This window comes from Chlamydomonas reinhardtii, chromosome 8 (genome assembly GCF_000002595.2).
Source record: "Chlamydomonas reinhardtii strain CC-503 cw92 mt+ chromosome 8, whole genome shotgun sequence".
NCBI lineage: Eukaryota > Viridiplantae > Chlorophyta > Chlorophyceae > Chlamydomonadales > Chlamydomonadaceae > Chlamydomonas > Chlamydomonas reinhardtii.
In genome coordinates, this window is record NC_057011.1 from 2109950 (window position 1) to 2123283 (window position 13334).

Sequence of the window (13334 nt, forward strand, 5' to 3'; positions counted from 1 at the left end):
AGCTATGCTACGTACGTACGGCATCCACAGACGGGTGGCGCACGCGACCTTGCTCACAGCTTCTGTGCTCCAGCGGCTGCTCGTGACGCCCTGAGGCCACCTGCTCGCCTGCTGTTGATATTGACTTGGAACAAGTGAACAACTCCCCATGCACTGCATTATTGTCTGTGGCTTTAGTCGAGCATTACAAGGTACTCAGCCTTCTGAGCATTCACAGCACGCCCGTACGAGGCTTTACTGATGATTACTAATGACACCCTGACACCAGGGTCATACGCATAACGCATTGCATGGCCTGCTGCCGCCGGCGAATACGCTGCGCCACATCACTCGACTACGCCAAACCCCTGCCCGTTACCGTGTCCCATCGCACGCATGCATCACCGGTACCTGCTGCGCCGCCGGAGTGCGGAGGCAGCCTCTTTCTTCACTTAGTCCCTGGGGCATCCACACTCCACAGTCCCCGTGCATCGAGACCTACATGTTTCCCTGGCCGTCGCAGCGACAATGCGCGCGCATGCACCCTCGGAGCCAGCAGTCCTCCGCTCATCCCAGCGCCTGCACCACCCCAGAGGCCCACCCCGTCCTGACCTCGCTGCTTCCCTGCCCGCACCTCCACGAGCTCACCTCCTCCCCAAACCCTCTTAACATCCACCATGTCACACCTCTTCAAACCTCTTCACACCTCGCCACCTCCCTTTTCCCCTACTCGAATATCGCATAGGCAGCGCCACCAGCGTCGCCCCCAGCAACACCACCAACACCAGCGCCTCCTCACAACCCCTCGTTCAGCATCTTGCTCGCCAGCGCCAGCGCCTCGCTCGTCTTGCTGGCGTCCTTGCCGCCCGCCTGCGCCAGCGCCGGCTTGCCACCGCCGCCGCCGCCGCACACCTTGGCTACGGCGCCCACCAGCTTGCCCGCCTGCACGCCGGCCTTGACGGCGCCGGCACTGAAGGCCGCAACGAAGTTGACCTGCGTGTCGCAGAGTGGATGATATGTTTGTGTTTACAGTGCGTGCTTCACATAGGAAGGCAGGAGGAGAGAGGGCTGAGAATGCAACTGTGTTTAGGCGGAACACGTAGGCGATGCAATCAGGCGTGACCACGCGTCATCCACAACTAGAACCCCCTATGTCCACTTGGGCACCGCCATTGAACCGTTCGCGTTGTTCACGAGGCCACCAAGAAGAACAACTTTTGAAACGAAGTCCCACCTTGTCGTCGACGCGCGACGCCAGCACCACCGCCGCCGGGTCACCCAGGGCCTCCTGCAGCTTCACTGCTGCCTCCTGCAGCCGACGATTGTTACCGTATTGTTGTTGTTGTTATTGTTGTTGCTTTGGGAACAGCGTATGGGGTGGTGAGTATCGCGACCTCTCGTTTGCAACGGCTTCTCCATACTACACCAGCCGTAACACCGCCCACCAGCCACCGCTGCCTGCCATGCGCGCGCTCTCCTGCGTCACGCCGCGTCGAACCGCCCACCCGGTACGCCCCCTTCCACGGCCCATCCCACGCCCCATCCCACGCCCAAGCCCACGACCCACTCCTCCCCCCCCCCCAACCCCGTACCTGCAGCGCCTTGGCCTCCACGCCGCCCGCCAGCTCCGCCACCAGCACCTTGCCGCCCTGGGGCGCCGTCACGGCCTGGGACACCAGGGCCTGGAGGGCACAGGCGCGTGTGTGTATGGAGAGACGTTGGAGGGACGTTGGCGGGACGTTGACTGGAGGGAGTTAGGTGTGAGAGGATAGGTGTGCGTGTGTCACAACCAACGCCGCCCCCCCCCATAACGTACACGCACGGCTGTGCGCTTAGCGACGTCTTGCCGCCTCCCACCCACCCCAACCTCTTTCCCAGCAACACTCTCCCCCCACCCCACACCAGCAACGCCCTGGCCTAGCGCCTCTCTCTCGCGCCCCCCCTCCCTGCACAACACCCTCCTGCACACACACACACACCCTCCCTCTCACCTGCGACTGCGCCACCGCCAGCTGCGCCTTCAGGTCCGCCAGCTGCTTGGCAGCTTCACGCAGCTCCGCCTGCAGGGCAGTAGAAGCGGGTTGACGGTGGTTGTGGCGGCGTGTGAGGGAAATGATGGATGGACAGTGGCCGCCGGCCAGGGTTCGGGGTACAACTAGTTGTGCATCCATAAGGGCCGCCGAAGGGACGAAGCCTCAACGATGCCTCACCGTCCTCTAGCTCACATCTTCAACTTGCCCCTTAATCCCTTCCCCGCTCCCGCTTTCAGATCGCGTCAAAGCCACTCGGGCGCCCCCCCTCCAAACCACCGTGTCCCCTCCCCTCCTGCATTCTTCTTCCGTACCAATGCCGCAATTACCACACCCCCGCCCCCGCCCCCGCCCCCGCCCCCGCCCCCGCCCCCCGGCCCCACCTGCATGGCGCTGACGCGCGCCGGCACCTCCTCCGGCTTGAGCTTGAGCTGGCCGCTGAGGCCGCGGACCAGACCGTCCACCTGAGGTTGAGGCCGGGAGAGCAGACAGCAACAGGCCAACCTGACTTAAATGGATGGGGCCCTTTGACTTGTTGGCATGCTGGCAGCAAGGCTTTGTGCTGGGTGTCTCGCGCGGTCAACGACACGTGCTGCGTCTCGTGATATGGAGGCGCCCCCGCGCCTCCGCAGCGCTCAATTGCACGCACCGACCCTACTACTGGCTCCCAATGGGCCCTTCTGGCCCCCTACCGGCCAGGCATCTCCGTGCCCTTGAACCAACCCATCTTACTAAAGCCAGCATACCATGCACACACGCACGCACCTGGTTGAGGTACTCGACGGCGGCGGGGCCCGCCACAGCCTCCACTCGGCGGATGCCGCTTGCGATGCCGCTCTCCGACAGAATCTGTCGGGCAAGGTGCGGTACGGGCGGAAAGAGGTTTGTGCGCTTGCGATGCTGGCTATCCATGTGTAGCACCCAAGCTGGCAGCAGCTGCGCCGTTGACTCAGCTCGCCATTCCCTGGTACCACGTACCTCCCAGCCCCAACCTCCCTCCCGGCCTATTACGGCCTCGCCTCCCTCTAATCCCTCGCTTCACTCCTATCGCACACCACCCACTCGCGCCATCCACACACCTACGCCCACACACGCCCACTCCCTCCCTTAGGGCCTTGCTTGATTAGGATTGACCGAACCTTCCCGCCTTTTTGCTTTTAGGTCTTAGCTTGGTCTGGATGAATTTGAACTTCATCTTCCCCCGATCACCCCTCCCACCACACACACACACGCATGAATGTAAACCCCCCCCCCCACACACACACACACACTCCCCACCCCCACCCACCACACACGCACCTTGAAGGCGCCGATCTCCGCCGTGTTTGCCACGTGCGTGCCGCCGCACAGTTCCATGCTGATGCCCGGCACGTCCACCACACGCACCGTGTCGTCGTACTTCTCCCCAAACATGGCCGTGGCGCCCGCCGCCTTGGCGGCCTGCGGGAGCGGGCGGCAGAGGTACAGGTGGGTTAGGGGGGGGGCAAAGGCGGGGCAATCGGTGTGTTAAAGAGCACATAGCGCAGACAGTGTGGCAATCGGTGTGTGCGCGTGTGCGTGTGCGTGTGTGCAAAGGGTGCAGGCGTCGTGGCCTTGTTCCGTGGTATAGACACGTGTGTATGTGTGTGCGTGTGTGATGGCGTGTGCGCCCCGTCACCCTCGCCGCAGCCATGCCGCCGCCCTCATCCTTGCCCACCGCACACCCCCTTCAAAAACACACACGCCTCTATGACCCCTTCCACAACCCCTTCCACAACCCCTTCTCCCCCCTGCCCCCGGTTCCCCTTCTCACAGCCAGGTCCATGACGCGTGTCTCCAGCGGCGCCGCCGCCGCCACCCAGCCGTTGACCAGGCGCTCCACCTCCGCCACCTCGGCCGCCGTCATGCCGCGAGCCAGGTTGAAGTCAAAGCTGCGCGAGTGTGCGAGCGTGCGCGTTTGCATGTGCACGTGTGTAGAATGTTAAACGTTGGCGCCAGAGGATGCGGCAAGGTCGGGTTACAAGTATTCACTTGATGTAAGGATTGGAGAACAGGGCAGAGCGCGCTCTCTAATGTATTGATACAGTAATGTATTGATACAGGCGATGCAGGCGATGCAGGCATGCGCCGTCCAGATCGACGGTGCGCCCTCCGGGGGGTTACATTCATGACTGGTTAAGCAAGTGGTAGACGGTAGACGGGGTGTAGGGCCTCACCGCAGGCGCTGGAAGTTGCAAAGCGAGCCCTGCTGGCAGGTGTCCGGCCCCAGCACCGCCTTGAGCGCCGACTGCGTGTGTTGGCGGAGGGCAGGGCAGGGCAGGGCAGGTGAAGAGAGCGGGCGCGGGCGCGTGTCAAGCGAAGTCAGGCGAAGTTGTCCGAAGTTAGGACGAGCCGTTCCGTTGTCGGCGCGGCGGAAAGAAGGAGGCATGGTAGGAAGACGAGACGAGAGTGGTTTAGCTTCAGGCCGGAGGCAGTCGGGGTGGGCGCAAGCAACCAGCGGCCCGCCGTGCGGGTACTCCACACACAATGCTGACGCCCCGGCCCTTCCTTACCCCCGCTGCCCCACCACCACCCTGACCCTTCCACTCAGCACAGCAGCAGCCGCAGTTTCAATGCTGCAGGTGCATCCTGCACCGCTTTTCCAACCATCTTTGCCACCCCCAATCCCCTGCTCCCGCGTTGCCCGCACCTGCAGCAGGTGTGTGGCGGTGTGGTGGGCGCGCACCCGGCGGCGCAAGTCCTCATCCACCAGCGCCGTCACCTGCAGCAGCGGGCAGGCAGAGACACACACACACACACACACACACACACACACACACACACACACACACACACACACACACACACACACACACACACACACATGAAGAGGAGGGGAGAGGAGGTCATTGCAAGGTTGAAAACATGGGGAACAGAATATAAGCGGAGGGGAGGGCGTGCGGTCGACCTCATATAAGCGCCCAAGCAGAACGAATCATGGATCATGCCCACACGGCAGGTGGACCAACGCAGCGCATGCACGTTTCGTTCAACGCTTGTGGCATCCAGGAGCGCATACACGTATGCGCCCGATGCCCCTGGTGCACGCAAAGCCCTCCAGCACACACCCTCCCTCCTCTCCCCTCCCCAATCCTACCCTCTTCACCCCTTCCCCAGTCCATCCCCTGCCCACTTCACCTCCTCCCCAATCCTCCCGCCGACCGCATCTGCGCCCCCCCCCCGTCTACCGTCTACCACTTCCTCAACTAGTCATGAATGAAATCCCCCCCCCACACACCCACACACCCACACACCTGGTCGCCCACGCGCAGCTGCCCCGCCTTGACCTCGCAGGTGTGTACAAACACTGACCCGCCCGCCGCCTTCTGGCAGTCGGACACGGACAGCTCCGCCGCCGCCTCGCCCGAGCCGTGGGCGGTCAGCACGCCCATGTCGCCCACCTGTGAGAATGCGTGTGTGTGTGTGTGTGTGTGTGTGTGTGTGTGTGTGTGTGTGTGTGTGTGTGTGTATGTGTGTGTGTGTGTGTGTGTGTGTGTGTGTGTGTGTGTGTGTGTGTGTGTGTGTGTGTGTGTGTGTGTGTGTGTGTGGGCGGGCGGGTGGTGCTTCAGAGTTGGTGGCAGAGGAGGGGAGAGGGGAGGGACGCCGTGCGTGTGCCAAGATGCGCAAGAAAGCAGTGCGCCGTATGTGCGGCGAGTGTGTCTGTGTACAGGGGGCTAGGGCAACTGGGTAGGGTGGAGGCGCCAGTCCAACCCGGGCCCTCCACCCTCCACCCTCCACCATCCGCCCCCCGCGCCACCTCAGTTCCGCTATCCCCACCCCTCTGCAGTCCGCACCTGTCCGCCGCTCTCGGCGTAGAAGGGCGTGGAGTCCAGCAGCACCTCACAGCGGTCGCCTGCAGCACAGGGGCGTGTGCGTATGTGCGGCTTTATATCGCCCTAGTCCGTCGAGGCACCCCCACCCGCAGCAGCAGCAAGCCTACCCACACCCGAAAATGCGGGACAAACAAGCCAGGAGCGCGTGTGGGGGCGAGAAGGTTGCGAGGAGAGCAGTAGAGGGTGCCCAAGAGGCAATCAGCCGGCCACCCAGGTAGAAGGGCTATCCCACGGTCACAACACACGCGCGTTGATCATCACAACAACTGACACGAAGGTGCACTCACTACGCGGATGAGCACACCCATGTAATGCACCAGCCTGACCAGCACTGCGGCGGCCCCCACCCCAGCAACACCCCGTGCTGGCAGCCCCTCCCACAGCCCCCTCACGCCCCTCTCGCCCCCTCCCTGCCCCTCCCACAGCCCCCTCCCGCCCCCTCCTACCCCTCCCTCCCTCCACCCCACCCACCCGCCTCCACGACCTCCACGGGCGCGCCGCCGCGCATGAGGCCCCGCACTCGGCCGGCGCCGCGGGTGGCGCTGTAGCCGGTGAAGGCGGTGGGGCCCACGGCCGCCGCCAGCGCCGCCAGCCCGGCCTGTGCCGTCAGGTCCAGCGTCTCGCTGCAGGAGGGGGGGATTCCATGCATGTTAAATCAGACGAGAGGGCGTAGCCAGGAGCAATGGCACAGATGTCACGTCGTCGTTACCGATGTCCATGAAGTCCAGCGGCCAGGGAGGGGAGGGGGGTTACATTCATGGCTAATCAAGGGGGCCGGGGTGCGGGTCCAGAGGATGTGCCCACGCGGGAAGGGGGTTGCGGCCGGAGGAAAGGGAAATGGGACAGCGGGTGGTGGATGGAGCCCGGCCCCATGCAATGCACTCATGCAGTTGCAAAGCGGGCATACACACACGCACGCACGCATACGCACGCACACACACGCAGACACGCGCACACGCTCGCCGAACAATTCCACCAAACATACATGTACTGCAGACACACATGCAGCTCACCGCGAGTCTTTGCTGCGCTGCCGCTGCGCCTCCATCTCCGCCTCGAAGCCGCTCACGTCCACGTCCACACCGCGAGCCTCCGCCAGCTCCTGCGAGCACGGAAGCAAACCGTGCTGTTGGGTTTCTCCGGGCGCGAGAGAAGCTGCAGGTCTAGAACCTTCATGTACATGTATGCATGTATTTCGAGGGCACCGGACGGCCGTACAGGCATGTAAACGGTGGCCTGCACGTGCCATTCAATAGCTCCCACGGCTTACACACGTGTGCCTGTGTCCCCCACAATCCCCCAAAATCCCCAAACCCCCACCCACCCACACGCCCACCCACGCAACCGCCCACCCACCCCACGCACACCCACACACACTCGCACCTAGCATGCGATGCATGAGGTCATGCGGTGTGGAGAGACCCGACGGCTTTCGCAAGCTGGCAAACGATGAGTGCCACAATGCCACTGCACCAATGTGTGCCGTCGTCGCCATCGCGCACCCCGCAAACACGCCACAACCGCCGGCACCCCCCCCCCACCCCCCCACCCCCCACCCCCCACCCCCCACCCCCCACACACACTCGCACCTGCGTCAGCTCCAGCGGGAAGCCAAAGGTGTCGTACAGCATGAAGGCGTCTGGGCCGGCGATGGCCTTGCCGCCCGCCGCCGCCCGGTCCAGATACTCGTCCAGCTGCTTCTGGCCGCGCTCCAGCGTGGTCGCGAACAGGCTCTCCTCGCTGAGGCGGAAACAGACAAACACAAATAAGCATAATATAGGAGTTGTGCACGTTTACGGATTGAACGCAGCCCAGTGAGACAGCGCCCAATGCCTCCTGCTACGATCCGCCGCTGTTCGCGTCTCCCCACACCCAACACCTCTCCATGCCTCCCACCCCATTTGCCAGCGCTTACCGCACCCCTCATCACCACTCAAAGCCTCCAACCCGCCCACGCACACCAGCCCACACGCCCCTCACACTCCGCACACACACCCGCACGCACTCCCACACAGCCCCCACAACCCATCACCCCTCGCCCCTCACCGGGCCAGCTCGTCGTAGATGCGCTGCGCGTTGCGCTGCACGGCCGGGTCGCATGCGGCGGACAGCGCCACCGCCACCTCCGCCACGGCCGGCGTGAACACCTCGCGAATGCCCAGCAGGCGGCCCTGTGGGGATGTGCGCGGGTGGGGGCGTGTGAGAGCGAGTGTGCATGGGTTCCATGCATACTAGTTTCAATACAATAGGTGTGGGCGTGGGCGTGGATGTGGGTCAGGGCACACGAGGCACGTGTGTGGGTGTATGCGGTCAGGTGGGCGGGCAAGTACTCGAGCGGACCACACCAACCCCCACATCATCCCCTACGACAAGTTGGAACCCATTCGTTGGGCTCGGGGACTGCAGCCACGCACCTTCATGACCACGCGGCGCAGCAGGCGGCGCAGCACGTAGCCGCGGCCGGTGTTGGAGGGCGTCACGCCGTCGGACAGCATGTAGGTAACCGCGCGCGTGTGGTCGCCGATCACCTGAAGCAATAAAAGACAAATCACATCGAAGAAAACATGAACGGCAGGGGTGCGTTGACATCTTGACAGTTTGACACAAGAACACACTCGGTTTGCGTCAGAACGTTGATGGACGATTAAGCCCATACACGGATCACCACGGATGGTGCGCAAAACCGCGAAGCGGAACAAAGCGGAACGCAAACGTCCGCACGTGCACGCACCTTGAGCGCGGTCTTCACTGCGGGCTGAGCGGAGGCGTAGTCCACGCCGGCAATGGCCGCGGCCTTGGCCACAATAGGGAAGATCAAGTCGGTCTCGTAGTTGTTGGACACGCCCTGCAAGTGTGCGATTCGTGGGGTTGCGGCGAGGGCGGAGATGTCTACCGTAATGTTCTTCTCATGGGGTTGCCCACCACACAGCCGCCAGCAACATCCTGGCTTGACGCGCCATTGCACCGTTTCCCAGTCATGCCTCCCTTCCTCCCCAACGAATTTAAGCACGTGCACACGCTGCATGTGCACGTGCATACAGCTCCGTGCCCCCGTGTTGTCAAAGCATAGGCCACGCTCTCCTCCTCACTCTTTTGCATTGGGTTCGGTTTAGCTTGGGCTGGTATCTACAACATCCCCACCCCACTGTCATCAAGCCTTAAGCCGTCTGTCCGAACACGCGCCCCCCGTGCCCAACGCGCCCCACGCGCCCAACGTCCCGCCCCACCGCCCCCACCGCCTCCCACCTGCAGGATCTGCGCCATGCGCTCCAGCCCCATGCCCGTGTCGATGTTCTTGGCGGCCAGGGGCTCCAGACTGCCGTCGGGCTTCCTGCGGGTAGGGGCGAGCGTGTGAGAGAGCGTGTGTGTGAAAGCATGTGTGAGAGTCTGAGGGTGTGAGGGAGAGAGACACAAGAGGTACGGACGCACAGGACAGGACAGGGTAGGGTAGCGGCACGAGGGAGGAGAGGCTCTGGCACTGAGGTGGATGGGGTACATGTCGGCGGTGGCAACCAATGGCGACATGACTGCAAGTGGTCCGTCTTGACCGCCTCCCCATCCCCATCCCCGCCCCCACCTGTTGAGCTGCATGAACACCCCACCGCCCCCACCAGTTGAGCTGCATGAACACCCACACACACAACCTGCCCCCCCTCCCGCGCACACACCTGTTGAGCTGCATGAACACCCCACCGCCCCCACCAGTTGAGCTGCATGAACACCCCCTGCCCCCACCTGTTGAGCTGCATGAACACCCCCTGCCCCCACCTGTTGAGCTGCATGAACACACACCCTCACCCCCCCCACCCCCTGCCCGCACCTGTTGAGCTGCATGAACACCCCACCGCCCCCACCAGTTGAGCTGCATGAACACCCCCTGCCCGCACCAGTTGAGCTGCATGAACACCCCCTGCCCCCACCTGTTGAGCTGCATGAACACCCCCTGCCCCCACCAGTTGAGCTGCATGAACACCCACACACACAACCTGCCCCCCCTCCCGCGCACACACCTGTTGAGCTGCATGAACACCAGGTTGTAGAACTCGATGAAGCGGCTGTCGTCCTCCAGGGAGGCGTCCTGGTGGGGGTGGGGGTGGGGACATGGAGGGAGAGGAGGGAGGCAGGGAGGCAGGCCAAGTGAGGGGGGATTATTCTCATGATTACTACCGGGAGTTGCAGCCTGTGGAAGGCGAATACAGTAACTGCAAAACGCGACTGGCGGGATTACGTTGTTCCCGAAGCCGGGTGCGCCAAGGAAAACGGTAACAAGGCGCGGTCGGCATGGGCGCGTCCATTGCAGTGGCACCGCTGACCCACAACACCACCGCACACGCTACGGCATTCTCTATCACATTCAACTCGCGCGCCTCAACCATGATCACGGCACACCACATTCCCAGCACCGCACACCCTTCAGCACACCTCCAGCCCAGCCCAGCACAGCACACGCCCCACGGGCCCGTGTGCGCGCCGCATGCAACCAACCACCCGCACTTTCCACCTGTGCTGTTCCAAGACACACAGCGCGCCCACCTGCGTGCCGCGCTCTGGGTGGAAGTCGTAGTAGAGCTCGGAGCAGGGGCCGCAGGGGCCGGTGGGGCCGCTGCTCCAGAAGTTGTCGGCAGCACCCATGCGCTTGATGCGCTCCGGCGCCACGCCCACCACGTCGCGCCAAATGGCCTCCGCCTCGGCGTCCTCCTCATACACCGACACCTGTGGGTTCGGGGTGGGGACATGTATGTGTGTGTTTTGCCGTGGTGCGGGTTGGAAGGGGGGGTGGGAGGTTGCGGAGTCAAGGAGGAGGCGTCGAGCGCCAAGGGAGAGGTGAGAGTGTGGAGCGAGTGTAGGTCCAGTCCAGCGGGATCGAACCTTCTGGGTCGAGCCGCCTTAATTTGATCTGGGTCATGTTCCAGCATGCAGCCTACAGCCGTAAAGCTGGCCATGCCCGTGCGCAATCCCGGTTGGTTTAGTTTGGGCTGGTATTTGCAACCCGCCCCTTCACCCCCGTACCGCCAGACTTCATGCCGTACACCGTAGGAAAGCCGCGGCACAAAGCCGTACTGCGCCCCTCCCACCCATTCACTCACCCACACGCGCTCCGCAGGCAGGCCGAACACGCCCGTGCTCAGCTCCCAGGCCCACTTGATGGCCTGCTCCTTGAAGTAGTCGCCGAAGGAGAAGTTGCCCAGCATCTCGAAGAAGGTGTGGTGGCGCGCCGTGACGCCCACGTTGCCGATGTCGTTGGTGCGCACGCACTTCTGGGTGGTGGTGGCGGTGGCCACCTTGCGAGGGGCCTGGAGCGGGCGCAAGTGGTGGTGGCGGTGGTTGGTGTTGGCGGTGGTTGGGATGGCGCGGAGGGTGGGTAGGCGACTTGGGTTGAAGGTATGGCATGGACACACGGCTGCACACGGCCAGCAGTCATACCAGCAGCCCCAGCCCTCGCCGCCCCCGACAACCGGCACTCTTGAGTTTGGTCCCCGTCCCCGCCCCTGACAATTGAGACCTAGTCGTTGGGCTCGGGCATACAGCCCCAGTTCCCCAGCCCGCCGGCCCGCCCCCACCTGGCCTAGGAACACGGGCTTGAACTGGAGCATTCCGGCGATGGTGAGCAGCACGGTTGGGTCCTCCGGCACCAGACTGTGCGTGTGTGCGTGTTTGTGTGTGTGGAAAGAGGTGACATTCATGATTATTGAAGAAGTGAATGCGTAGCCAGGAACAGTAGTATAGCAAGCGCGTTGTAGGGGACAGTGGGTCGCAGGGCGGAGGAGGGAGTTTCGTGGCGGACGCGAGCAGCACGAGGGCAGCAGGTCAGCATGGGCGGAGCAAGGCGAGGAGCAGGATGGAGGGAAGGGCGGGGTGCGGGGGAGTGCGCAGGTACCGGTCTAACGAAGGGAAACGGGGGCGGGATATGAAGGATGGGATGCGGGCGTGTCACGGGTGGCATCAGAGGCAACGCGGCAACACGCAGCCCTCTGCAGCAAAAGTGCACCGGGGCCTGGGGGCTTGCCGAGCTGCCAAGCTGTCAAGCACCCATGTGAGAAAGACACCGCCGCCGCCGCCGCCGCCGCCGAGCTGCTGTCGCACCTGGAGGAGGGCAGCCGCGTGTGGCCCTTGGACTCGTAGAAGGACAGGAACGCCTCGCGGATCTCCGCGCCCGTCTGTGGAGCCGTGCAGCGGGAGGGAGTGCGTGAGTGCGTGTATGAAAAAGCGTTGATGGCAAGCGAGAGCGTTGCGTTGGCTGTCTTGCTCAAGCGGGTTGTCTTCTCCCGCGAGCGAAGGGATCGTGGCACATGGAGCAGCACTGCCCTGCCAACTCCGCACTCTGCACAAGCGTATCATCGTACAACGTCCCCATGTCCTAATTCCAGTCTCCCCCACCCCCCGGTCCCGCTCCCGCTCCCGCTCGTGCCCCCGCTCATGCTGCCGCTCATGCTGCCGTACCATCTTCTTGGCGGGTCCGGGCACGGAGGAGGCGGCGGATGGCGCCAGCGTGGTGGCGGAGGCGCTGGTGCCTGTGCGGCAGGAGCCGGTGGTAGGAGCAGGTGGTGTTCAAGAAGGACAAGGGGCAGCAGCACACATGGCGCGTGCGTGTGTGTGGCGTGCCAGCCGGATTCCCGGGGTGGGCAGAGTTGGCGAACGTCGGGTGAGTCAAGTGCGTCAACATGCGCTGCCCCTGTGCCACGGTGAAGCAGTGCTTGCTGGGTTGAGCCCACAGCCCATGACGCCACTACGCGCCATGCCCATATTCTATTGCACTTCCAAGTTGGATCCATCAGTACGACAGCATGCCGCGCTACGGCACGCCTACGGCCCGACTGCACAAGCTGGCGGCAATGTTCCCAGCCTTGCCACGCCATCCGGATGAAACCTGGCCAGACTGTGCCGCAGCCCAGACCCCAGAGCCCCATTCCGGCCTCATGCCCATTCATGACATGTGCATAGCCAGACCTACTGAGCGCACCTGCCGCAGCGGTCAGCACGCTGGGGGCGGGGTGGGCGCCGCGAGAGGGGGCCGCAAGGGGCGACGCGGCAACGACCGGCGTGCGGCCTGCAAGCACGGTAATTGTCGCGCACGACCCACTCAGATGCGTCTTATTACATGACTCAGAAACAAAGTGTTGTAACAGAATCAGCGATGCAGCTGGGCATACCCGCAAGCTGGCGAACCAGGGGCAGGGCCCGACGCATAGCTCCCGCTGCCATGGGAACAGACTGAGGAGTGTGCGTATGGCTACCACAACCAGTAGTGGCCTTCGCGGCCTTGAAGGAGGTGGCCATCCGTCGCTCAGAGCGAGTGGTCGCGGTCGGGGCAGACGAAAGCCCTGCACGCGGTGCGTGCCTGAAAGCGCAAAATGTAAATATCAAATTAAAAACCCGCAGGCGGTAGGCGTCGAGGCAATTCGTCCCGGGTTTGGAAGTGCAAGCCCGGAATGGAACACCTCATGCATTGGGGTTCCTTGTGTTTCTACGCGTT

The 13334-nt window shown here is 63.5% G+C and overlaps 1 protein-coding gene across 2 annotated transcripts; it reads right to left on the reverse strand.

The window, feature by feature from the left end:
* On the reverse strand, positions 1–13256 carry CHLRE_08g368900v5 (uncharacterized protein). 2 transcript variants are annotated; one of them, XM_043064986.1, is made up of 28 exons: positions 13012–13256; positions 12822–12908; positions 12302–12372; positions 11945–12018; positions 11422–11497; positions 10948–11154; positions 10394–10573; positions 9871–9938; positions 9438–9479; positions 9107–9191; positions 8592–8705; positions 8275–8388; positions 7907–8031; positions 7450–7600; positions 6874–6962; positions 6332–6483; positions 5822–5880; positions 5282–5428; positions 4678–4749; positions 4205–4275; positions 3802–3919; positions 3309–3449; positions 2775–2858; positions 2393–2473; positions 1971–2039; positions 1572–1661; positions 1214–1288; positions 1–972 (listed from the first exon to the last, which is right to left on the reverse strand). In XM_043064986.1, exons 1-28 carry the CDS (start codon positions 13061–13063, stop codon positions 775–777), a joined length of 2892 nt encoding a protein of 963 aa, XP_042921987.1. In that variant the 5' UTR covers positions 13064–13256; the 3' UTR covers positions 1–774. The 2 variants fall into 2 exon arrangements, with proteins under 2 accessions (XP_042921987.1, XP_042921988.1); XM_043064987.1 differs by lacking the exon at positions 9438–9479.
* Positions 13257–13334: the final 78 nt, after the last annotated feature.